Source organism: Mus caroli, unplaced genomic scaffold (genome assembly GCF_978045245.1).
Source record: "Mus caroli unplaced genomic scaffold, Mus_caroli_1 scaffold_16, whole genome shotgun sequence".
Lineage (NCBI taxonomy): Eukaryota > Metazoa > Chordata > Mammalia > Rodentia > Muridae > Mus > Mus caroli.
This window is the reverse complement of record NW_028227271.1, coordinates 3,321,699-3,345,237: the sequence shown is the minus strand read 5'-3', so window position 1 is coordinate 3,345,237 and position 23,539 is coordinate 3,321,699. Positions and strand designations below refer to the sequence as shown.

General features: G+C 49.9%; 1 protein-coding gene across 1 annotated transcript in view; it reads left to right on the top strand.

The window, feature by feature from the left end:
- The window catches only part of Slc4a8 (solute carrier family 4 member 8), a 58,430-nt gene that overhangs the window by 12,790 nt on the left and 22,101 nt on the right, over positions 1-23,539 (top strand). The window contains exons 3-14 of the mRNA XM_021182731.2: positions 6,115-6,267; positions 6,959-7,094; positions 7,889-8,049; positions 11,425-11,613; positions 12,378-12,469; positions 13,253-13,410; positions 14,093-14,180; positions 15,151-15,297; positions 15,818-15,918; positions 20,063-20,237; positions 20,773-20,906; positions 22,266-22,511. Of these exons, the coding sequence (XP_021038390.1) occupies positions 6,115-6,267; positions 6,959-7,094; positions 7,889-8,049; positions 11,425-11,613; positions 12,378-12,469; positions 13,253-13,410; positions 14,093-14,180; positions 15,151-15,297; positions 15,818-15,918; positions 20,063-20,237; positions 20,773-20,906; positions 22,266-22,511 (1,780 nt within the window). The remainder of the gene's footprint in view (positions 1-6,114; positions 6,268-6,958; positions 7,095-7,888; positions 8,050-11,424; positions 11,614-12,377; positions 12,470-13,252; positions 13,411-14,092; positions 14,181-15,150; positions 15,298-15,817; positions 15,919-20,062; positions 20,238-20,772; positions 20,907-22,265; positions 22,512-23,539) is intronic.

Genomic DNA, 23,539 nt, shown 5'->3' with positions numbered 1-23,539 from the left:
GCAGGGGAGACTCATGGAATCCTCTCTCCTCAGTCTGCCGTGGAGCAAAGCTGGCAGATCTAACCTCACCGCCCTGCCGCATCATATAGACATACTCTGTGACGCACCCCAGAGTGTATTGCTAGCAGCTCCGCCATCCTCTGGCTGTCACCCTGTGGACCTTAGTCCTCCACTGAGAAGAGAACGTGTATGAGTATTTTCTGTGTCCTTGGGAATAGCATAACAAACTCCCACAAGCTGTCTTGGATTTTGAAGGCCAGGCCTCACCCATCAAGGTCAGCTGCGGAGCTGTTGGGAGCAGCATCTCCAGATGGCAGCATCCCCAGATGATATCACCCCTTTCTGGTTCATGCTCTCCTCTGCTGAGAAGAAAGCTGGAGGATGATACATTGTGGAGGGCACTGTGTGGGAAGTGGCCTTTTAGGACCAGATCCTTTTGAAAACTTGAATCTCTCCTGTTAGTGCTTAAACAGTAGACTACATGCAAATGGGGTCCCAGTCCTGAAATGTCAGAGCCAGAGAAGAGGAGAGGGACAGGAGTTTTCTGAGGGTTGGGTATCTATGGGTCCCACCCAGACTCTCATGGAGGTGAAGCTGCATGCGGGGTGGTGGCATCACCTAAAGGCACACAGAGAAAAAAAACAAAAACAACCCAGCCTAGCTTTAATAGAGGATGCCATCAACTGCTCTGGTTGAGTGAGGCACATGCCATCTCTGGGGCTGCTGAGAAACCCCATGTCTTCTTTGCCCTTTATTTTGTATCCTTACCCATGTTCCCGTACACCATTCTCAGAGCCCTTGGTGACAGTAAATATGGGTCCTTTTGAGTGAGCTGATTCCGTCAGTAAGAGTTACAGTCGAGAGCAAATGTGAACGGAGCTTTCCCGAGATAAGTCAGAACAACAGTGCGTGGTGCGTCTCAGGGGGTGGGGTCTCTCGCCCTGTGGGCGACAGGGCACTTGTGTGTGTTAGAGGATTGGCTTCTCCCATTTTTCCTGGCAGGCCATTACTCCTGATTAAGTCCTAGGTTTATGACTCGACGTCAGCTTAATGCATTCTAATACACTTTTAACAAAGGCAAGACCCACTTGACCATATTTAAAACTTTAGAGGCTTGTCTGTGTTCCACATGTAAGACTTCCCCTGTGTGAACTGACTCGGAGTCACCCTGTAAGCCCTGGGGAGCAGAGCATCCGTTAGTGCTCACTAACGAGCTGCGAGCTGCGTGCGAGTGCTGGGTAAACAGTGCACAGGGCGGCGCGCTCCACAGGCCCCTCTCTCTGTGGGTGACTCATGCCTGAGATGTCTCTTCTGCTCCAAAGATCCAGTGTCTCATTCATGGCTGCTCGTGTGTGTGTGTGTGTGTGTGTGTGTGTGTGTTCATGCATGCCGCCGGCCTCAGTAGGCTGCTCTGGCTGACTGAGGAAAGGAACGAGAGGCTGGATAAGAAGGAGGGGTGGAGGCTGAGCTGCTGGGCTGGGCTGGGCAGTGGGTGCCTGCTTGGTTGGATGACCAGTGAGGTGATCATAGGGTTAGGTTGGTGGGGTCACCGGACTGGCAGAATCCAGCTAGCGGCTTGGGCTTTATTTCCTGGTGTCTGTTTGCCGTCTGTTCTGCTAATTTTACTCAGAAAAATCTGAGTCCTTGCTTCAGAAACCCTAGCTCAGAAACTGACGGGCCATTTTTGTGACAGCCATTTGGTCCCTCCCAGCTCCGACCCTGCTGAACTAGGTCTCATTTTTGGCATGTCTTTCTGGTGTCTTCCAAAGGCAGGGAAAGGCGCCTCCTCTCCTCTAAGATGGATGCTTTTCCTTCCTACAGAACCAGCATCTAAAGGACATCCTTCTCTCTATGCCTGACCTGCCTGGTGGGCATTTAACTTTTGAGGCAGATTGTATGGTATGTGCTCAGTACATACAGAGCCTCTCCCTGTGCAGTACCTTCAGCAGCACTGCCGAGATTCGAACAACTTAAGCATTGTGTTGGCACCTAAGAATGGCCGAGCCTGGACCTCCTCTAGGACCTAGAACATTAATTAGAACCTAGATTTACGACATCGGACAGTCTGAGGCCCTCCTTGCTTTACTGTGATAGTCTCAGTGGGTATATTAGTCAAAGAGACGAGGCCTGATAACGGGTTCTAGTGTTTTTCTTTTGAGAATGTAGATACAATTAAATGCTAGCAGTTTTCCAGAGTGGGTGCCCTGGGGGCGGTCAGAACATGGTCAAAGAGAAGCAGTAGTCACAGCCTAACTGTTGGGACAAGAGGAAGCTCGTGGTCGAGACGGCTCTAGCAAAGCCTGAGTGATCTTCAGGCCTTTACTTAAGTCCAGCTCTACGCAGATACACGGAATTTCTCAAGAGTCCCATCACCATTCGGGAGGCTGATTGACGTGATTATCTAGGATATGACTAAATTCCCTGTGAGCGGCTCCACGAGCTGCTCCTGCAGACCTCTTCTGCCCCCGTTCTCCTCTTCCCACCTGGCTCCAGCCCCACTCGCTGCCCTCTCACTGTGGAAGCAGCGTGCACATCCACCTTAGCACACGCACTGGGCCCTTGACTGAAGGCACCCCCCTCTGAAGCCCCCTCTCCTGAAGCCCCCTCTAATGTCCCTTCTTTCTCACTCAGGAGGTTCCTTCTGAGGTTCCCTTATTCCTCCTTTCACATGGTAGTCCCCAGACGCAGTAGCTCCCCAGTCTAAGGTAATCAATTGTACTTAAAAGAATATCTTTTAGTTTTCATTATGGCTGTCTTCCCTGAAGACTTTGTGCATATTCCAGCTGTTGGGACAGAACCCAGCACAATTAGGTGATGCCGTACTGTTGCCAGTGCCACCATGGGTGACTTCAGAGATGAGCTGTGGGGATTTCACGGGTGTATTAGGGTGGAGTGCCACCAGTAACGGATGGCATTCAGTTTGCTGGCACTTTGCAGGGCGCCCTGAGAACGCCAGAGACATGTGCTGTCTAGCTTTATGCCAGCTCTGCCCGGTGCAGGGTCACCTGGGAAGAAGGACTCTTAGCTGAATTGCCACCATAGGACTGGCCTGTAGGACAGCCTATAGATGTGGTGGGACCAGCCCATTGTGGGCGGTGCCACCCCTGGGTAATCTTAAGAGAAAGTAAACTGAGCAGGTCATGAGGACCAAAAGGGTGAGCAGCCCCCCTCCGTGGCCTCCACACCAGCGGTGTCCTGCTCCCCCACCCCCCCCCCCCCGATTCCTGCCCTGCTTGAGTTTCTGCCTCTGTTCCTTTGACGATGGACTGTATGTGGTGTGGATGCCTGAGCAGAGAGAACCCATCTCCTCCCTGAACTGCTTCGGGTCCTGGTATTCTACCACAGCAGTAGTCACCCTGACTAAGACAGTCTGGAATCCTACATCTTAGCAGATGGCCACTTCTGCTGTTCCTTCTTCTACACCCAGGGATCTGCCCGTCCAAAGTGTTCTGATATGCACATGACAGTCTTGAGGTGGGGGAGGGGAGGTGCGTACTTCCACCAGAGAGCATTCTCCCAGCCTCCCCACATGCTCACAGGTCTCGGTTAGTCTTCCAGGCGTTGTTGTTCCTATTTTGTTTTACAAAGAAAAGGAGAACTAGACAAATGTTAGTGTAGCCCCGAGCTTCCCCCCCCCCCCACTGTATTGGATGATGGGGCACAGGCTGCAACTCACGGCTTGTGAGGGAGGATGGCGACTTGGCAGCTCTCCTCAGAAAGTCTGACTTCTGGAAAGTCTATAGTCTGAGGTGTCTGCCCTCCCCTGCTGTGTGTCTCAGGCTGCTCAATGTGCCTGTGAGCACACTCTGTAGATCACACTGGGGATTTAGCTTCATGGTGGAGTGCTTGCTTGCCCTGGAGCACTCTGGAGCAAGTGCAAGGCCCTGGAATCTGGTGCTCAGCTCTGGGCAGGGCTGGGTGGGAGGAAGACACTGTGCTTGGTAAGGTATGGGTGCCGGAGGAGGATCAAGGAGGATCAAAGCCAGGACCTTAAGGAGTGCATAGGTGCACAGTAGGGAGTAAAGCAGTTGCTGGGCTGTAAGCAAGGCAGAGAAAGTGTGGGAAAAGCTTTAACTAAGGGCCCTGAGTAACTTTGAGGAAGGTGACAACACATCTCCTAGGGGAAATCAGAAACCCTGCTGAGGAGGCAGGGGAATTTGCCCTGAATTTTGGGTGAATGCTTGTGTAGAAAGCCCCAACACATTTGAGGAAGAGCAAGCGGCCTGGCTCAGGTTAGAGACAGGGTGAGGTGCCGGGGCTCCGTGGGCGCAGCAGCTGTGCAAGGTGGATGGAGCTGAAAGCAGCTACTCTAGGGCTGGTGAAGGTGCAGAGGTATGCATACGGATGGTTTTCCAGATGTTCTGTGCCAGCACGCAGGGCTACCCTGCTCTCCAGATGTTCCATGCCAGTATGCAGTGCTACCCTGCCCTCCAGATGTTCCATGCCAGTATGCAGGGCTACCCTGTTCTCCAGATGTTCTGTGCCAGTATGCAGGGCTACCCTTTCAGCTCTCTTGAGCTGATCACCTGGGTCTCACAGGGGCCATTTATTTTCATGTTGACTATGTGAACTTGTCGTAAAGTAAGGAACATCCAGAGAAAGGGCTGAGAGCCGAGCATTGGAGTCCTAAGTTCACAGCGGTGAGCCATGATCTGGGCTGTGACCTGTAATATTACTTGAGGTATTAAATTTGTTAAAAAGGACACCTGCTTCATCAAAGTGGGAACAGAGAAAGGCTTGACATCTGTGACCTGTAGGACCCAGAATGAGAGGTACAGAAGGGTAGACGGGAGCATCTGAGGTAATTCTGAGTTCCCACACTGAGGTGGTTTTTGTTTGTTTGCTGGGTTTGTTTTTGTTTTATTGGTGATTTCCTGTTTTGTTGTTGTTGTTGGTTTTTTTTGTTTTTGTTGTTGTTGTTGTTTTTTGTTTTTGTTTTTTTTTTGAGACAGGGTTTCTCTGTGTAGCCCTGGCTGTCCTGAAACTAATTCTGTAGATCAGGTTGGCCTCCTACTCACAGAGATCTGCCTGTCTCTGCCTCCTAAGTGCTGAGATTAAAGGCACTTGCCACCATTGCACTATCTACAATGTCTCTAAACCCAGCCTCATTCCTTCTGACTTACCGTGTCTGTCAGCAGTAGTCTAGATGGTGTAGTGTCCAGTGCAGAGCTGGGCCCCTGCATGGTCTGCCAGCACCGTGCTGAACATGTTTTCCTAGTTACTGCTCTTGACTGTCCTGTGAGTTTAAAAAAACAAGCTTTAGTGTTCCTTTTAGAAGATGAGCCAAGTGCTGGGCAGTTGGTGGTACACGCCTTTAGTCCCTGCACTCAGGAAACAGAAACAGGCTGATCTGAGTTTGAGGCCAGCCTGGTCTACAGAGTGAGTCCCAGGACAGCCAGAACTATGCAGAGAAAGCCAAAACCAAAACAATTAACAAAGAATCTAGAGAGAATAGATGACTTGTTTATGTCATATGGCTAGTGATGAAATGGAGTTTTGAACCCAGGGCAAGCTGACTGGAACCTTAACTGCTCTTAACCACTTTTCTAAATTACCTCTCTGCCAAGACCTGCCACAATTATCATATAGGAATTGCTTCTTCAAGTAGCACTCACTTTACCCTTGTGATAGCAATAAGTAACATATATTCATAGTTTGTATGTCCGCTTCCCTCTCACCTTTCTTCTCCCTCCCTCTCCCCTTCCCTCCTTCCCTCTCCCTCCTTCACCTCTTCACTTTCCCCCTTCCCTTGTGCATGCTCATCTGTTCTGCTGCCCTGCCCCCTTCCCAAGCCCTGCTCCCTTGACCTCCCCACGAGTCCCAGCCATCATGCACTTTCTCATAGGTAGCATGTATGCATAATGAAGCACACATTCTTCAGTGTGATTGTCACAATATCTTTTGAGGTTTCAGCCAAGTGCAGGACAAAGGAAGACACAACTCCTGTGTGTGTGTGGGGGGGGGGGGGGGGAGGTGGGGTAGGGGAGGGAGTTGTCTATGAAGTTTAAACATTCCAGAAGTGACCAATAAAAAAACCCTGTGATCTTTTTGCTCTTAATTATGCCACACCCTTTTGTGGAAGGAATTCTCTCTGAGTTTTCTGCTTCCATCCAGGTCATAGAACTCTGTATGTGGGGGTCCGGATGCCGCTGGGGAGGCAGAGCCATCGGCACCACCGCACTCATGGCCAGAAGCACCGGAGACGAGGAGGAGGGCGGGGCAAAGGAGCCAGCCAGGGCGAGGAGGGCTTGGAAGCCTTGGCCCACGGTAACACCCTGGAGCGAGGACAGAGGCCCATTGTGGGGAGAGGTGGTGAGGCGTGGGAAATGCAGGAGGAGCATAGCCACGCAAAGTCATTGTCTGGGGTTCCCAATAGGAAGGAGTGCGTCTAAGGATTAAAAATGCCTTCCTGAAAATTTACATTTCAGCACCCCAATCAACAGTGTCAGAATTCCTTCGCTAGAGAATTAGCCATTTCCTTTTACTGAAATTTGTCAGATCTCTAGGAAACTATAAACACAACAAGACCTGTTTATGTGCTCAGGTATTTTGCCTACATGTATGTTTGTGTGCCATGTGCGTGCCTAGTGTCCTTGGAGGCCAGAAGAGGGCGCCAGATCCCCTGGGACTGGAGTTACAGGTGTGAGCTGGCATGTGGGTGCTTGGAACTGAACCCAGGTCTCTAGAAGAACGGCCAGTGCTCTTAGCCACCGAGCCTTCTCTCCAGCCCTGGTTTCTAGGTTCTCACGGGACTTCTGCGAGTGGTCTCAGTTGACAGCTCTGCTCCCTTGTGCCCATGCTTCCACAGGAGAGCCTTTCCTCTAAGAAAAAGGAATGTTTAAACCTGTATTCAGGGCATCTTCTATATACCCCCAAGCTGCTAGGCAGAATGCTATTTTTGTTCTATTTTGGAGGCTGGTACACATGCAGACATTTCTCTCTCCGGTTGGTTTCCTAGACACCCCGTCTCAGCGTGTTCAGTTCATTCTTGGCACTGAGGAAGATGAAGAACACGTGCCTCATGAGCTCTTCACAGAGCTGGACGAGATCTGTATGAAAGAGGGGGAAGATGCTGAGTGGAAGGAGACGGCCAGGTGAGTGTGGGGTAGACACCTGCCTGCTGCAGCAGGCCTCTCAGCAGGCCAGGCCTGCTTGCCTCTTGTCTCTTCTCGGGTAACGTGGTTACCAGTAAGCCTGGCTCCAGCTCTCCATGGTGCAGGGTCAATGCATGCACTGTTGTGGACATTTTCCGCGGCAGAGTTAAACAGGCTAGTTGGCAGTGAGTCTTCCCTGTTTGTCTCCCTGGGTTTCTGAAGTCACACAAAGCACTGATAAAAATGTTGTTGTTTTATGAATGTGGTATCACTGTGTCCTAATGATGTAGAATTTTAAGAATTATGCTTATTATAGACAGTTTTATACCTAACGATTTTTAAGGGGCTGGAGCACTTGGCTCAGTGGTTGGAAGCACTGACTGTACTTCTAGAAGACCCAGGTTTGATTCCCAGAGCCCACATGGCATCTCACTGCCTGACACCGTCATACAGATACATGCAGACAAGACACCAATGCACATACAATAAAAATAAATATTAAAAAAATGTAAAACAAATTAAGCAAAAGAAAGTGGCAGTGTCCTTCAATCCTACTGTCCCAAGGATAAAACTAGGAATGTATTTGGGTCTTAGACCTATATGTGTTTGTAATTTTGTGTTTGTCTCTGAATAAAAACAGGATGAGATTTGCACTGTACCACAGCTTGCTTTTCCCACTTACTCTGTGTCTGAGCATTAGACTGGGAGTTAGTGTTCAGCGTGACAGTTCAGGTTTTGCCCTCTTGCAGACCCCACCCTCTGTCTCTGGCGTCTCATGTTGGCAATGTTTGCAGGTGGCTGAAGTTTGAAGAGGATGTGGAGGACGGGGGAGAGCGCTGGAGCAAGCCTTACGTGGCCACGCTCTCTCTGCACAGCCTGTTTGAGCTGAGGAGCTGCCTCATCAATGGCTCTGTCCTTCTGGACATGCGTGCAAGTAGCATAGAGGAGATCTCAGGTATGGGGCAAACGATGGGCAGAAGAGTTGGGCGTAAACTGGGAAGTATGAGAGCCAAGCATTCTGGCTCACACCCGTAACCTGTCATTAGGAAGCTGGAGAGCGGCCGGGCGTGGTGGCGCACGCCTTTAATCCCAGCACTCGGGAGGCAGAGGCAGGCGGATTTCTGAGTTTGAGGCCAGCCTGGTCTACAAAGTGAGCTCCAGGACAGCCAGAGCTATAAAGAGAAACCCTGTCTCGAAAAACCAAAAAAAAAAAAAAAAAAAAAAAAAAAAAAAAAGGAAGCTGGAGAGCAGAATGCCAGGTTTGAGGTCTGAACTCTACAGTGATACTTTATCTCAAGCAAAACAAAACAGAACATTGAAGCCAGAAAGGAAGAAAGTTAAAGGGTCATTCAGGCGGTGTTTGCCGTGCCAGCTGGGCAGGCAGCCTTAGTGCCATCCCAGGAACCAGTGATGGAAGGACCAACTTCCGGAAGCCGTGCTCTGACCTCCACGAGCTCACCATGGCACTTCCTTTTATCACATACATGCGCATACACGCACACAGTAGTGGTAATGGTAACAGTAATAATACCTTTTAAAAAGTAAAGATTTAAAATTAAAAGCACACACTCTTCCTCTAGAAGAGATGCAGGAGGTGAGCCATGGCATCCCGCACTTCAGCATGGCGTGCGGGGTGGTCCATCTGGTGGAGTTGTCTGGTGTGAGCGGATGTTAAGTTACTATGTTTGGGGAGCAGCATTGGAAAGCACAAGTGCCTGGGTGATTCTGCCTCTCTGAGGAGGGGGACCTGGGGACCGAGGCCAGTCCTGATGGAATCCTGTGTCAACTCCTTTGAAAAGTGGTGCCTGGGTGTGCCACCCACTGTGGGGAAAGTGGGATTAAAAAAAAAAGTTCTGTGTCAGTGTCCTGCAGAGGCAGCGTAACCCGGGGGATCAGAGGCCATAAATGAGCATCAGAGAGGCCATACAGTTTATATGACGCTGAGGGTTAAAGGGCGTCACACGAGTAAAGTGTGTCACCCCAAGCCTGAGCCGCACGTGGCGCCGGCTAAGCCTTTGCACCTGGCAGGCAAGCCGCACGTAGCAAAAATCGTTTTTTGTTTGTTTGTTTGTTTTTGTTTTTGTGGAGGCTTATAAACAAATAGCAACAGCCAGGCATAATCAGTAACCTGAAGTGAGCTCAGTGCTGTCCGCTACACCAGGCAGGGTGCGGGAGCGCATCCCCACACTGCGTTTGAAGAAACTGAGGTCACAGGACATGGTTTTTTGGAGTTTGTTTTTTGTTTTTTGTTTTTTGTTTTTTGCATTTTCCTTAGGTCTAGTTAGATAAGAATAACATTTCACATAATGACTTCATCATACAATCTTTCCCAAAAGTCCCCCATACCCTCCCCCCCCACTCCCCTACCCACCCATTCCCACTTTTTGGCCCTGGCGTTCCCCTGTACTGGGGCATATAAAGTTTGCGTGTCCAATGGGCCTCTCTTTCCAGTGATGGCCGACTAGGCCATCTTTTGATACATATGCAGCTAGAGTCAAGAGCTCCGGGGTACTGGTTAGTTCACAATGTTGTTGCACCTACAGGGTTGCAGATCTCTATAGCTCCTTGGATACTTTCTCTAGCTCCTCCATTGGGGGCCCTGTGATCCATCCAATAGCTGACTGTGAGCATCCACGTATGTGTTTGCTAGGCCCCGGCCTAGTCTCACAAGAGACAGCTATGTCAGGGTCCTTTCAGCAAAATCTTGCTAGTATATGCAATGGTGTCAGCGTTTGGAGGCTGATTATGGGATGGATCCCTGGATATGGCAGTCTCTAGATGGTCCATCCTTTTGTCTCAGCTCCAAACTTTGTCTCTGTAACTCCGTCCATGGGTGTTTTGTTCCCAATTCTAAGACGGGGCAAAGTGTCCACACTTTGGTCTTCGTTCTTCTTCAGTTTCATGTGTTTTGCAAATTGTATCTTATATCTTGGGTGTTCTAAGTTTCTGGGCTAATATCCACTTATCAGTGAGTACATATCATTTGAGTTCTTTCGTGATTGGGTTACCTCACTCAGGATGATGCCCTCCAGAGGTTTTTTTTTTTTTTTTTTTTTTTTTTTTTCATAAGCACTCAGAAGTCTCCTCACACAGCTCCATCCTTGAACTGTATTCCAAAAGGGTCACAGCTGTCTTTCACTAACTTGTAACTACATACATGTCTAAGAGCCTGCGAAGTTCCTAAGAAAGTGTGTGCTGTGTTTTGGATAGAGGAATCCCTGGGAGTTAGTGCCCTACAACCCTCAACAACGAGACCTCGGCTAAGCCTTGGTAGGGCAGCTATAAGAATGATGGAGGCTGAGTTAATACGTGAGGCCATGGGAAGAGAGGAGGCAGAGTGCTGCCTGCATGGGGCAGTGGCGGAAGGGCTCAGGAGGTAGAATTGATGGCAACAACCTGGTGGTGTCCAGATGGCAGTGTCTGCGTGTAATTGGAGCTGCCATGACACTTGAGAGACAGATCTGAACTGAAATGTGCCTCTAGGTCTTCTAAAGGTGGTTCAGGTTATTGTGGTCAGCAGTGGGGGTGGGGACTCCACCTGTCTGAAGCTGGCTCAGGGGTCATAGGTTGGGTGAAAGAAAAGTGTCACCCTTGGAGACTGAGAGTCATTCAGCAGTGTCACAAAAATCAGACAACAGCCACCAAACCTGTGTTACCCTCCTAGGACTGCTGGGACACCTTTAGAAGACCTAGAGGCACATTTCAGTTCAGATCTGTCTCTCAAGTGTCATGGCAGCTCCAATTACACGCAGACACTGCCATCTCCATCCATGTGGTGGCCCGTGCCCATGATCCCAGCATTCAAATTTTAAGGCAGGTAGATCAGGTTCAACACTAGCCTGGGCTTGTAAGCAAAGTCTTGTCTCAAAATAAAACCAGTGAACCAATCAGTAAGTTTGGAAATTAGAAATCTGAGATGAGTTTAGTTTGGGCTGCGTTCCTCAAAGGCCCACAGCAGGAACATTTCTCCAGCTTCCAGCTTCCAGCTTCCAGCTTCCAGCTTCTGGGAGCTACAGGTGCTTTTTTGTTTTTGTTTTTTGTAGCTCTGGCTGTCCTGGAACTCACTTTGTAGACCAGGCTGGCCTCAAACTCAGAAATCCGCCTGCCTCTTCCTCCCGAGTGCTGGGATTAAAGGCGTGCGCCACCACTGCCCAGCTACAGGTCCTTTTTGATTGAGGATTTTCTTTTCTTTTTGGGAATTTTAAGAGGGAAAGAAAAGATAAAACTAGTAGTAGAGGATGGAGCAGCTTGCTGCCGCCCGCCGCTCCTTCCCTGGGCACCTGATGCGGGTCCTCTGTTCCTGAGTGTTGGCTGGAATCTCTGCTCTTAGACCTGATCCTGGACCAGCAGGAGCTGCTCCGAGACCTGAGCGACAGCGTGCGGGTTAAGGTGCGGGAAGCCCTACTGAAGAAGCACCACCACCAGAACGAGAGGAGGAGGAACAACCTCATCCCCATCGTCCGCTCCTTCGCTGAGGTTGGCAAGAAGCAGTCTGACCCGCACTCCATGGACAGAGACGGTGAGGGGGGACTTGGGGGCGCTTGCGGTTTGTTTTGTTGGTGCTGCTGCTCCGCACTACTTCTCTTTGGTGGGTGGTGAGCAGGGTGGCCCGGGACTGGTACCGGTCTCCCCCTTGTGCTCTTAGAAAGGGAGCAGCTGTGAGGAGAGTGCCCAGTGCCCACACTGATGCTCATCTGGGGCAGAGAAGGGAACAGGCTTCTGTACTTGTGCTTTTGGCTCTGCCGTCTGCAGAGTCTGTGGCCCTGGACATCTATTACAGCCCTTCACATGTCAAGTTAATAAAGACCATAGCAGGACTGTCCTTCCTTTGTTATGAGATTTCCAGGCATTCACTTAAGTCTAAAGCCTGATCCCGGGTGCAAGTGGGTTGCAAACTCTTCAGCTGCTAATGGCTTCCTCCCCGTGGCTTGGCAGAGCCTTGTCTGTATTATCTTCTAGTCTCTGTGTTTACTAAGTTAGAGAGTGCAGACCTTTTTGGGAACCTGTTTCTTCTGCAAGCTTTCTGTAGAGGTCCACGTGCACTTCTGGCTAAAGGTCACTGCAGCTATAGAGAAATGAGAGAGAGGCCTTGACTGCTGAAGAAGATGGAGGGAGTAGCCAGGCCTCTTGCTTACCATTAAGTGTGTGGGGACAGGTGTGAAGGGACCCTGCTCCCTGCTGCAGAGTCCTCTCGGCCTCTGTTGTGAAGGCCCAGAGGCCCGGGCTGTGTCAGAGGGGAAAGGGCAAGCTCCTAGCGGATTCTGTTTGACTTTCTCCCGCCAGGGCAAACGGTGTCTCCTCAGTCTGCTCCAGCTACAAACCTTGAAGTGAAGAATGGTGTGAACTGTGAGCACAGCCCTGTGGATCTAAGCAAGGTGAGGAGATGTGGCAAGTTGGCCTCTCTGTGCTATTTCACAGTCCTAAGACGGGCGCTGCTTCTGTGGACAGGGTGCCCATCACCCTAGTCTTCCCCCTTCATACACCCAGCCTGGGTGAGGCTGGCTCCTCAGTGATGGCCCTGCAGTTCCTTCTCATCTTCAAGTTGTCAGGAAGGTATTGTGTGGCTGCCTCCTGTCACTCCTAATGTCTCAGACGGCTCTTGGGGGCTGTGACTCGTGCATCTGACGAAGCAGTCAGGTATTAGAAAAAGAAAAATACCGTGACCCAGAGCTTCCAAGGAGCACGATGGGATGGAATTCAGGCCAGAGTTCTTGCACTAACTTTGATTCTTGAGGTGGCTCAGTGGATAAAGGTGTTTGCTGCCCGAGGATCTGAGTTCCACCCTGAAACCCTCACCAAGCAAGGAGAGTACAGACTCTCACAAGGTGTTCTCTGGCCTCCACACATGTGCGCTGCTGCTGCATGTGTGGACACGCACGTGCACACACGCTGACCTACATGTATACATTTCTAGTCAGTGTCCCCTCCCTGGTCCTAGTTGTTTTGTTTGTTTGTTTGTTTTGTTTGTTTGTTTTGTTTTTAAACAGTGGGACTGATGGGTTCTGTGCTGCCTCCACTCAGGGCTTTTGTGGAGGTGAACTAGAACAGTGAGAGACGGTTTTAACCTTGAATGACTCGTGAGGTAGAGCTGTGAAGAAGGTGATCGGTGTTGAAGACGATGGCCCCCAAATCACCTGAAGGCTCTTGTGCATTTCTAGGTGGATCTTCACTTCATGAAAAAAATTCCCACGGGGGCAGAGGCCTCCAATGTCCTGGTGGGAGAGGTGGATACGCTGGACCGGCCCATCGTGGCCTTTGTGAGGCTCTCCCCGGCTGTGCTGCTCTCTGGCTTGACGGAAGTGCCCATCCCAACGAGGTAGGGCAGCCTACTCAAAGCAGACGTGTGTGAGCGCTGGCGCTAGAAAGTAGTTATCCCTAAAGCTAGGGTCAGCTGCATAGAGAGACACGTCAGGATTCCTCGGAGTTGTGGGAGTAGGCGGGCAAGTGACACCGGGAGGCCTCAGGCTCTCTCCTAGTCAGAGAGCAGTCTCCAGGGAACCGGCTCTGGGCAGAGGTACTGGTGTCTTTCCATAGCGCTGGTGGGACTTGGCCATAGGTGGTGGCGTGGTGATTCGGAGCCCACTAACTGTAGTGTTCAGATGTGGGGAGCACAATTCAGGCTCCTCTCCAGGGCGCTCCTCAGCTTCCTCACCCTGCTCTTCCCTATTTTCTTATTAAAACAATAATGGGAATTAGATGTAACCTTGGATTTACACAACAACGCCGTGTTTTGAAAAGACATCCTTCCGGTAGCTAGTCTAGGTAGGTAGTGTCTATGGTAACTCTAAGAAATGTAGCCAGTTACTGAATAATGTCTCATAAATAGCTCCAAATGGTGTTTGGTCATAACAAGGTGTCATCTAGCTACAGGGTAGTTCTTTCCTTGAAGGCACAGGGACACTGTGTGGTAGCACGGAAAAGAGCTTTGCTGTTTGGAGAAGGTAAAACGCCAGCCTCTGTCCTTGCTTACAGAGTTCCCTCTTTGTGTGTTCTGGCAGGTTTTTGTTTATCTTACTGGGCCCAGTGGGAAAAGGGCAGCAGTACCATGAGATTGGCAGGTCCATGGCCACCATCATGACGGACGAGGTACGTGCCGCGCTGCCCTCCTCATTCTCTCATAAATGCTGAGTGTTCACTCTGTCCCAGAAACTAAATGCGTTGTTGGGATAAAATGATGGTTGTCACAGTGTCTGCTGGGAGCAGTTCAAGGAACGTTTCTGAGAGCCATTGAAGATCGAGGCAAGCCCCCCGGGAGGCTTTTCTTGCTGTTCTATCTCTTTGCTTTTCATACAGACAGCTTCTTACTGTGCAGCCCAGGCTGGCCTTGAACACCCAGTGCTGGGATTGTAAGCATTTAGCACTATGGCCACTTAACTCTCCCCTTTTCAAGGAATTAGAGATGCAGAAAATCCAAGTAGAATGTGTAGACTTTGTGTTTAATGTTGCTTGTAAAACCTGAGTTAGCCTTCCTGAGACTGTGGCTAATTAAATACACGGATGCCATTTGCATAAGGAAATGCTTCTATTCCTTGGGAACAAGACGAGTCTGCATAAGGTCAGGGCATGCCCTTGCATGTCACGTGTCAGCTGTGGCTTGCTGTCCCACACCGTTGCTCTGTGCGGTAGAGTTTCCCGGGTGCACGTCTCCGTGGGCACAGGGAAGCGTAGGCTGTTTATGATCTTTGATTCTTTCACAGAAGTGGTCACTAGGGAGCCCTTCTAGATTCAAACACACTCCCAGAATCTCTGTGAGTCTTGCCTCTCCAGTGGAGATTGTTTCACTCTCTAGCCCAGGCTGGCCCTCAGCTTGGCAGTCCCCCTCCCCTAGCCTCTGGAGCGGGTGGCTTTACAGGTGTACACCTGCACACCGAGCTTGGGTTCCTCTGAAAACTCCACGTACTTCGCTAAGCGCCAAGTTTTCTCTCTTAGATACCCACGGCAGGGATACAAACTGAGAGGCTGTGTCCCTGCTCAATTGGAGAGTGTCTGTGTGTGTGTCCCTGCCCGTTGGAGGTGAAGGAATTCTGAGACTTCCTAGGTTTTTTCCTCTCTGTAGATCTTTCATGATGTGGCATATAAAGCAAAGGAACGAGATGACCTCCTGGCAGGGATTGACGAGTTCCTGGACCAGGTGACGGTGCTTCCGCCAGGGGAGTGGGACCCGTCTATTAGAATTGAGCCACCCAAGAATGTCCCTTCCCAGGTAATGAATGCATGTAAGATAGTGGCGGCTGCTGTCGGGAGCTCCTGAAAGTCAGGAGTAACAAGCTAATCCACAGTAGCATGGGCCCGCTCAGGTGGGCTCGGGAGGACAGAGGGGGAGCGGGAAGGGTCAGATGGTGCCCTGTCAGACTGGACGGGACCAGAGCTCCTGTGTGTGCTAGGCTGAGGCTGGGCATTTACCCACGTGGATTTGCTCTTCCGAGACGCTCCCCCTCCCCCAGGCGCTCTTATCTCTAGTTTACAGGAGAATTAACTGACCTTCTAGGGCAAGATTTTAAAGGACAGTGAGATTACATCGAAGCACACTTGAAACTGTAATTTAGGTCATGTCTTGTTTCTGGGAAGCAGATTCTGTTGGGGAAGTCGTTTGATTTATATAAATACATACATCTCTCCCCCCCCCCAAACATTTTAATGTTGTTAGGGCTTTTGTGTTATCCGGGTGCCACCAAGGACAAAGAGGGGCTGACTGGACTCGTTTTATTTCCTTTTGTCAAAAGGAAAAAAGGAAAATGCCCGGTGTTCCAAACGGAAACGTTTGCCACATAGAACCAGAGCCACATGGGGGGCACAGTGGGCCAGAACTGGAGCGGACTGGGCGGTAAGTTCGGAGGCATTGCTTCCTGGGTGCCACGCACCGGCAGACAGCGGCTAAGGAAAGAGGCGTCCTCTGTCTCTAACATCCTGTGTAGAAGTTTATTGACCATGGTTGCTGTTCACACGAGACCATCTACTGCACATAACATGAATGCGTCCAATATCATATTCATTCTACTTTTTTGAACCATTTGTTAAGTTCTGTCTGTTCCCAGTCCTTTCTAGATGTTCCCTCTGATGTAAACTCAGCACCTCTCTCCTTCCTTGTCTCCTGGCGTTCTTCTTACTCTTTGTCTCTGATTTGATGCTGTTTCCTTCGGAAAGCCTTCTGATATTCTCTGTGGCTGACGCTGGGCACTTGTACTGTGGAGATCTTTGGCTCCCCATCACAGTCCACATCATACAACGTTGTTATCGTCGTCTCTCCTGCTGGACTGTTGGCTCCAAAGTCTCAAAGTCCCCACTCTGCCTCTGGCACTCAGCTCGCTAAAACATTATCCTAGCCCACTTAAAATTATGTAAAAGGTGAATGTGAGCCTTGGACACAGTGAAAGTTTCTGAAGCTCTCTGGACTGCACAGTCCCAGAACACACCACCCTGGGTGTGTTTTTAATTCTTCACACCATTAGTTGTGTAGCTTTGAAGGTAGATATGTCTGTGTGTGTGTACCATGTTGTGGGGGCTTGAGGCCAAACACACAGCCTTTGGGACAGTTATCTATGTTGGATGAGGAAGTATCTGGAGATCCCCTGGAGTGGACCCTGAGGAGGAGCAGGAAGGCAGTGGGGGGCTTTTTCTGACCGTCTAAGCTGGGGCTGAGAGAGTGTGGTGAGCCTTTCTGATGATGATACAGGCAGGGTGGAGCAGGGCAGGGTGGACTAGCTGCTTCCTCAAAGCCCAGAAAGCACCTCAGCAGGGCCCTCTGGAAAGGGGTTTCTGGGATGACTATCCCTTATTTGGGATGCAAATTCTTCGGAAGAGCTGTGAGGAAAGAATCCAGAGCTGCTGTCTCAGTGACACCCCCCTCCACACACACACATGTTGTGGTAGTTAAACGGCTTTGTGCTCCTAGCAGGTCGCGCTCCCAGTCACCCTCCAGGCCCCCCTGGATTATCGAATGAAAGACAGACAGACAGACACACACACACACCTCAGTTAATTTTAATATGCCTTGACTAGCTCAAAGGCTAGGCAGTTCTTATCTTTCCCACTGCTAGCAAACATTCCCCTCCGGTCCTTCAGAGTTAACATCTTTTCAAATCTATATTTCATCTCTGCTGCCCCAAACACAATTGGGGAAGTGACCTGTGTGGCCGGTCCTTTAGACATGGTCTTTCTTCTCCCCCAGCATGGCAATCTCTCCCTTCTCTCTTCTCTTCCAGTTCCAAGGTCCCGCCTTGGTCTCCCTGACCAGCCATTGGCTGTATGTCAGTTTCCAATCAAATATAGCTCAGGGCTGAGACCCTCAGCGTTTGGGAATGCCAGCCTTTAGGAACCGAATTGAATTGAGACAGCATTAGAACCAATCCCTTACACCCCTCCACATCTCCCCAAACACACAGGCTTCAAACAGGTTTCTGTCAGAACACACCAGGCAAATGGATATGAATGGCCTGTCCCGAAATCGCTCCAGGGACAGGTTCTCTAAGCCAGAGATCCAGAGCGTAGTGACCATCTACACAGCTAAGTCTTTCTTGCATCAAGCTTAAATTCTTATCTCTTTGTGCCTTTCTGCCTCCAAACACTTGATCATCAAGGACGATTCAAAGGGGGAAGGGAGCATCCTCATCTAATTAACGTCTGCGTTAGAGCTGGGCTTCACTCACTATTGAGATATGGGCTAACTCCAAAGAAACAATCATAGCAGGGTGGTGGTGGTGCCTGCCTTTGAACCCAGCACTGAGGACACAGAGGCAGGTGGATGTCTGTGAGTTCAAGGCCAGCCTGGTCTACAAAGGGAGTTCCAGGACAGCCAGGGCTACATTTTACAGAGACCTTGTCTTAAAAACAAAACAATACAAAAAGAAGTAATCAAAGTCCTTCCATGAAGAGTGAGCTGGTGCCCTCTTGTCTTAGGCAATTAGGTGGTGTCACCTGTGTCACATAGCTCCTGTCTGTCATTCCCAGACTCGCCTCCACGAAGAGGCTGAGCATTGTGGTAGCATCTCAGGAGCCTCAGTGAGGCAGTGTCAGAGATTCTTTTTCCCAGGATAATCTTCCTCAGATGGGGGTTGTTGGTAAAGGGTGACAGGCCTTGTACAAGACACTGTTGTAGGTAGGGCCCAGAAACCCTTGCATACTCCGCAGACTAATCACTGCCGCCGCCGCAGAGGTCCAAAGAGGCAAAGACAGGATGGTGCTGTGTTTCGAGTCAGACCTCTGGTCCCTCCCCCAGGCTGCCTGAGTTGCTTTGCCACACAGGCCGAGGCTGAGGCAGGTCCTGAGGTGGGGCTTCCTCTCTCCTCTTAAGAGCACAGCTAGCCTGTGAGGTTACTGGCATAAGTGCAGGAACAGCAGCGTCACACCAGAGGAAACCAGTGAAGGGGCAGTGTCTACCCTGTGACCCCCTTCCATCCCACCTCAGCCTGGGGCTTGTCTTCTGGGCTCTTGGAGAAGCAGAGAGGGGCAGCCATACTGCCTCCAGAGCAGAGTTACAGAGTGGACCCCACATAGTGGACACCAGCTCTACCAACAGTGAGTTACATGTGGACCCCTGCCGCGCCTGTCCGCGCCACCAACATTTTGCCAGTTTTGTTTCACTTATTTCCTCTCAGCTGTTTTTATGTTTTCTGGATGACTTTAAACCAAATCCTCGATATCATTTTCCTGTAACTCCGAGGACAGAACAAACAGTTATCCCAGTCTGTAGTCTGTAAGGTTAGCCACTGCCACTTCAGCTATGGAGGGCTCAGCTCACACTGAGTTTTCGAAGATTGTTAACATCTTTTTGGAGTTTATTTGTTGGTGTGGGTTCCACTCAGAGTTTGTGCTTGGTTATTAGGTCCGTCCGTGTCCCCCCCCCTTCCGCCCCCCCACCTTTCTTTTCCATTCCTTTTCTTCTATGCCAAGATCTGGAGTCAGAGCTGTCTTGAAGTTTCCCTGTGGTGAGGCTCCATTCTTAAGAAAGGTCTCAGCTGGAGGCAGTGCTCCTCCTGGGTGTGCATCCCGCTCTTCATTGGCCTCTGCGAGGACCCTGAAGCACTGCCGTCCAGGCTGCTGATTCTCCTTCCTGAGTAGCCCTGGAGCCTCCCCTCCTCTCAGCCCATGCTCTCTGAACACAGTGACCTCAAGGGTGGCCATTCTAGAGTGTGTGTTGCATGCTGCTGCTCCACTGTCTAAACTTTGTCAGTAACTTGACATGCTGTTAGGATTAAGTTCCAATTCCTCAAAGCCACTTACTGCCTCTGTGACTCAGTTTCTCCAACCGTGTCTGCAGGTTTTGCACCTTGAATGCAGCACATGGCCTCATGCTGGGGTGTCCCTCTGCCTTGTCTGGCTGTCGCCCAGGTCTTCCTTTGAGCCCCTGCTGAGATGCCTGTCCCTGGTCTGTGTCAACACAACCCCCAGTGTCATGCATCGCCTGTCCTCCTGCACTGTGGGTCTCTGAGAGCACGGGCTGTGCTTGTCTTGCTCACTGCTACATCTCCAGTGCCTGGCCAGGCCTGGTGGCTGGTCCTAATTGTCTTCTACTGGTCACGTGCATGAGTCAATTGTTATGCAAAGACTGAGGCAGGGGGTTATTCAGAGTGACAGTGTGCACGGTGGAGTGTGCACGTGGAGAGGCTTTACGTCTGGAAAGCCACAAAGGACAGGAACATCTTTAGCTACTTCTCAGGTCCCACCCAACAGCTTAGTTTGAAATTAAAGCTAATATTTGCTGCCTTCTTAATTTTTTGAATATTGATAAGTGGGTAATATGCAAGCCCAAATTAACTTTTTAAATGCTTGGTACATACTCAGTTTTGCCATATGTTATATCCTTGATTATAACAAAACCTCTCTGTGCCAATTCCAAAGAGATATGTGCTTGGGGTGAAGTTGAAGCTAAAGTATTACGGAGCACATTTGAAGTACTTTCAAATGTGTGCTGCTCTGTGCCCTCACGGAAGAGGGACTGCGTTAGAGGCCTGTCTGCACTGTCTCTGCAGGCTGTTTGGGGGCTTGGTGCTGGATGTCAAGCGAAAGGCTCCCTGGTACTGGAGTGACTACCGGGATGCTCTCAGCTTACAGTGTCTGGCCTCCTTCCTGTTCCTGTACTGTGCCTGCATGTCGCCCGTTATCACCTTCGGGGGACTGCTGGGAGAAGCCACTGAAGGACGCATAGTAAGACCTTTGCATCATTTCTAATGGTCCAAAACAAGATTTAAAGATCATGTAGTACCCAAGTTCTCTGGGGGAACATTACCTTGTCAAGGCTGGGAAGACTGGATCTTCTGTGTGGTTGGAGTTCTGAGTTATGGGGGAGCACGGTTCTGCCTGGTGTATGTATCCCTTGTGTGTTTAGATATCACTTCAGTGCCTGGTTGCCTAGTTGAGTTGCTCACCACCCCAGGAGTGGAAAAGTGAGAATCAGATTCGGTGACTGTGATAGCTCGTGGTGGGAACTACATCCTTGTGCTTTTTATACATCTTTGAATACCAAATTGAGCTGAACGATATAACTCAGTTGAGGAATCATGGTTTGGTACCTGAGTTATTAAAGTGGTGTCTGTTTGCGGAGTACCAGGCACTGTGCACCCATCACTCTTGCTTAGAGGAAATATGAGCAGATGAGTGTCAAGGCGTGATGCGGCGAAGTCAGTGTGAAAAACAACCCTTCTCTGCAGGGCTGTGGACTCTTGTCTTTTCTCCTCCTCAGAGTGCAATTGAGTCACTGTTTGGAGCGTCCATGACGGGGATTGCCTACTCTCTGTTTGCTGGGCAGCCTCTCACCATCCTGGGAAGCACAGGGCCCGTGCTGGTGTTTGAAAAGATTTTGTTCAAATTCTGCAAGTAAGACATTGGTTTTCCTGACAGTATCTGGGCATGGCTGCTATGCGGTCAAGAGGAGGGGTGGGCGCCCCCATAGCTCCTGTAGCTGCAGATGGCCTTTCTCTCCAGAGCCTGCAAAGTGTCTCCTCGACATTGCTAAAAGTCTTACATTAACATCAGTTTTTTAACTTGCATGTTTTTATTTTATGACTGTGGGCATTTTGCCTGCCTGCATGCATGCCTGAACACCGTGTGTGTGGTGCGATGGACACCAGAAGGTGGTATTGGATTCTCTGGGACTGGAGTTACAGATGGTTGTGAGCCCCTATGAGGGTGCTGGGAATAAACCCACGTCCTCTGGAAGAGCAGCCAGGGCTCTTAGCCATTGAGCCACTTCTCCAGCTCTTTTTATGTTGAACTAAGGTCTCTGTGTAGTTCAGGCTGGCCTGGAACTAACTGTAGCACAGGCTAGCCTTGCATTCACAGTTTTCTTACTTTGGTCTCCTGATGCTGGATGGTTGCACCGCCAGGCTCAGACCGACTGCTTGATTTTTCTTTTCTTCTTTCTTTTCTTTTCTTTCTTTTTTGGACAGGAGTTTTCTCTGTGTACCCTGGGCTATCTTGGAACCTACTCTGTAGGTGGCCTCAAAGTCACAGAGATCCTCCTGCCTCTGCCTCCTGAATGCTGGGATTAAAAGCATGTATCATCACTGGGCTGGCTTTTTAAAAAATTTTTTTTTAGATTTATTTATTTTATATATTTGAGTACACTGTAGCTGCCTTCAGACACACCAGAAGGGGGCATTGGATCCCATTGCAGATGGTTGTGAGCCACCATGTGGTTGCTCGGAATTGAACTCGGGACCTCTGGAAGAGCAGTCAGTGCTCTTAACTGCTGAGCCATCTCTTCAGCCCTGACTTTTTAATTTTGAAGAAAAATATCTTAACTGATGCAGCTTCCCTTCCGTTTACATTTTAGGACACTTTCCCTCCTCAATAGTCTGTCTGTGAATGATAGTGAGGCCTAGCGATGTTGTAATTTCAAAGTTTTCTTTGAAGATCCTTTCCCACTTTGTATTGGAAGCAGAAACCCACAGGACTGGAGTCGACCCCTTCTCCTTTGCTATGCGACCAGGCATGACCACCCTGGGCAGTAATGTTGGAAATACTGCACAGGCGATGCTTTCCTCCTGTTCCGTTTTCTGTATCTTTATTTACCCTGTGAACGCCCTGTGAGGCTCTTGAACACATTGTCCCCGGGCTTTACTGAGGAGTTCAGTGTGTGCCGTCTTCAGGGACAGCAGGTCTCAGGCTGGAGTGGCTAAGCTGGGAGTGATGGGCCACACTGCCCTGCTGCTTCTGAGCCGTGGTGTCTTTCAGGGACTATGCCCTTTCGTACCTGTCCCTGCGGGCTCTCATCGGGCTGTGGACTGCCTTCCTGTGCATCGTCCTGGTGGCCACGGACGCCAGCTCCCTCGTCTGCTACATTACCCGCTTCACCGAGGAAGCGTTTGCCTCCCTGATTTGTATCATCTTCATCTATGAAGCCATAGAAAAGCTGATTCACCTGGCAGAGACCTACCCCATCCACATGCACAGCCAGCTGGACCACCTGAGCCTCTATTAGTAAGCGCGCTCCCTGCCTCTCCCTGCCTTTTCTTTTATTTCATTTACTTAGAGAATTAGGAGCTTTCTCCTTCCCAAGGTGTGGGAATCAAGCAATTTACACTGCAGTGTGCTACAGGGATTTAAGTATACAATGTATCTTGATAGTGTTCACCCCAATTACTTTCCCTTGTGTCCCCACTGCGCTGGCTGTCCTTCTTTTGTGTGTGTGTGTGTGTGTGTGTGTGTGCGTGAGTGTACAGTGGCCACTGTTTGGAGGCTAAAGGACAACTTGAGAGGAGTTAGTTCTCTTCTTTCACCATGTGGGTCCCAGGGGTTGCACTCAGGTCATCTAGCTTGGTGGCAAATGGCTTTATCCAGTGAGCCATCTCACTGGCCCTCATCTTAGAAGTCCTGTGCGTTCCACCTACCTGACCCCAGGAATCCTGTCTTAACCTCATTTCTGGCTTGTCTGTAGGCCTCCCCCACAAGTGGCATTTTTACGTGGCTCTGAGGCGAGCCTGAACACAGGCATTTTAACTGAGTCATCTCAGCCTTTTTATTTGATGTTTTTGGGACAGGGTATGTACGTTGTCTAAGCTGACTTTAAACTCCTGACTTCAAATGGTGCTTCTACCTTCGTCTCCCAAGTACCTGGGACTTCAGGGGCATAGCAGCATGCTAGGCTTATTTTTAAATTAGCATATAGTAGTTGAAGATATTTACGGAGTACAAATGTGATATTTCAACACATGCATATAATATGTAATGATCAGATCAGAATAATTGGCATATTTTATGGAATGAATTTTTCGAGTGCATGTGTGCATGGCACAGCTTATCTGTGGAGGTCAGGGGATAACCTCAGGCACTGGTCTTTGTCCACCATCTTGTTTGGCAGAGGCTCACAGTTGTTTGACACTGTATGTTCCCAGCTAGCTGACTCTGTCTCCAGCTTGTTCTTCATCATAGGCGTGATGGGTGGCAGATGTCCACAGCATCCCTAAGCATCTAGAGACTTAAACTTGGGTTCTCATGTTTGTATGGCA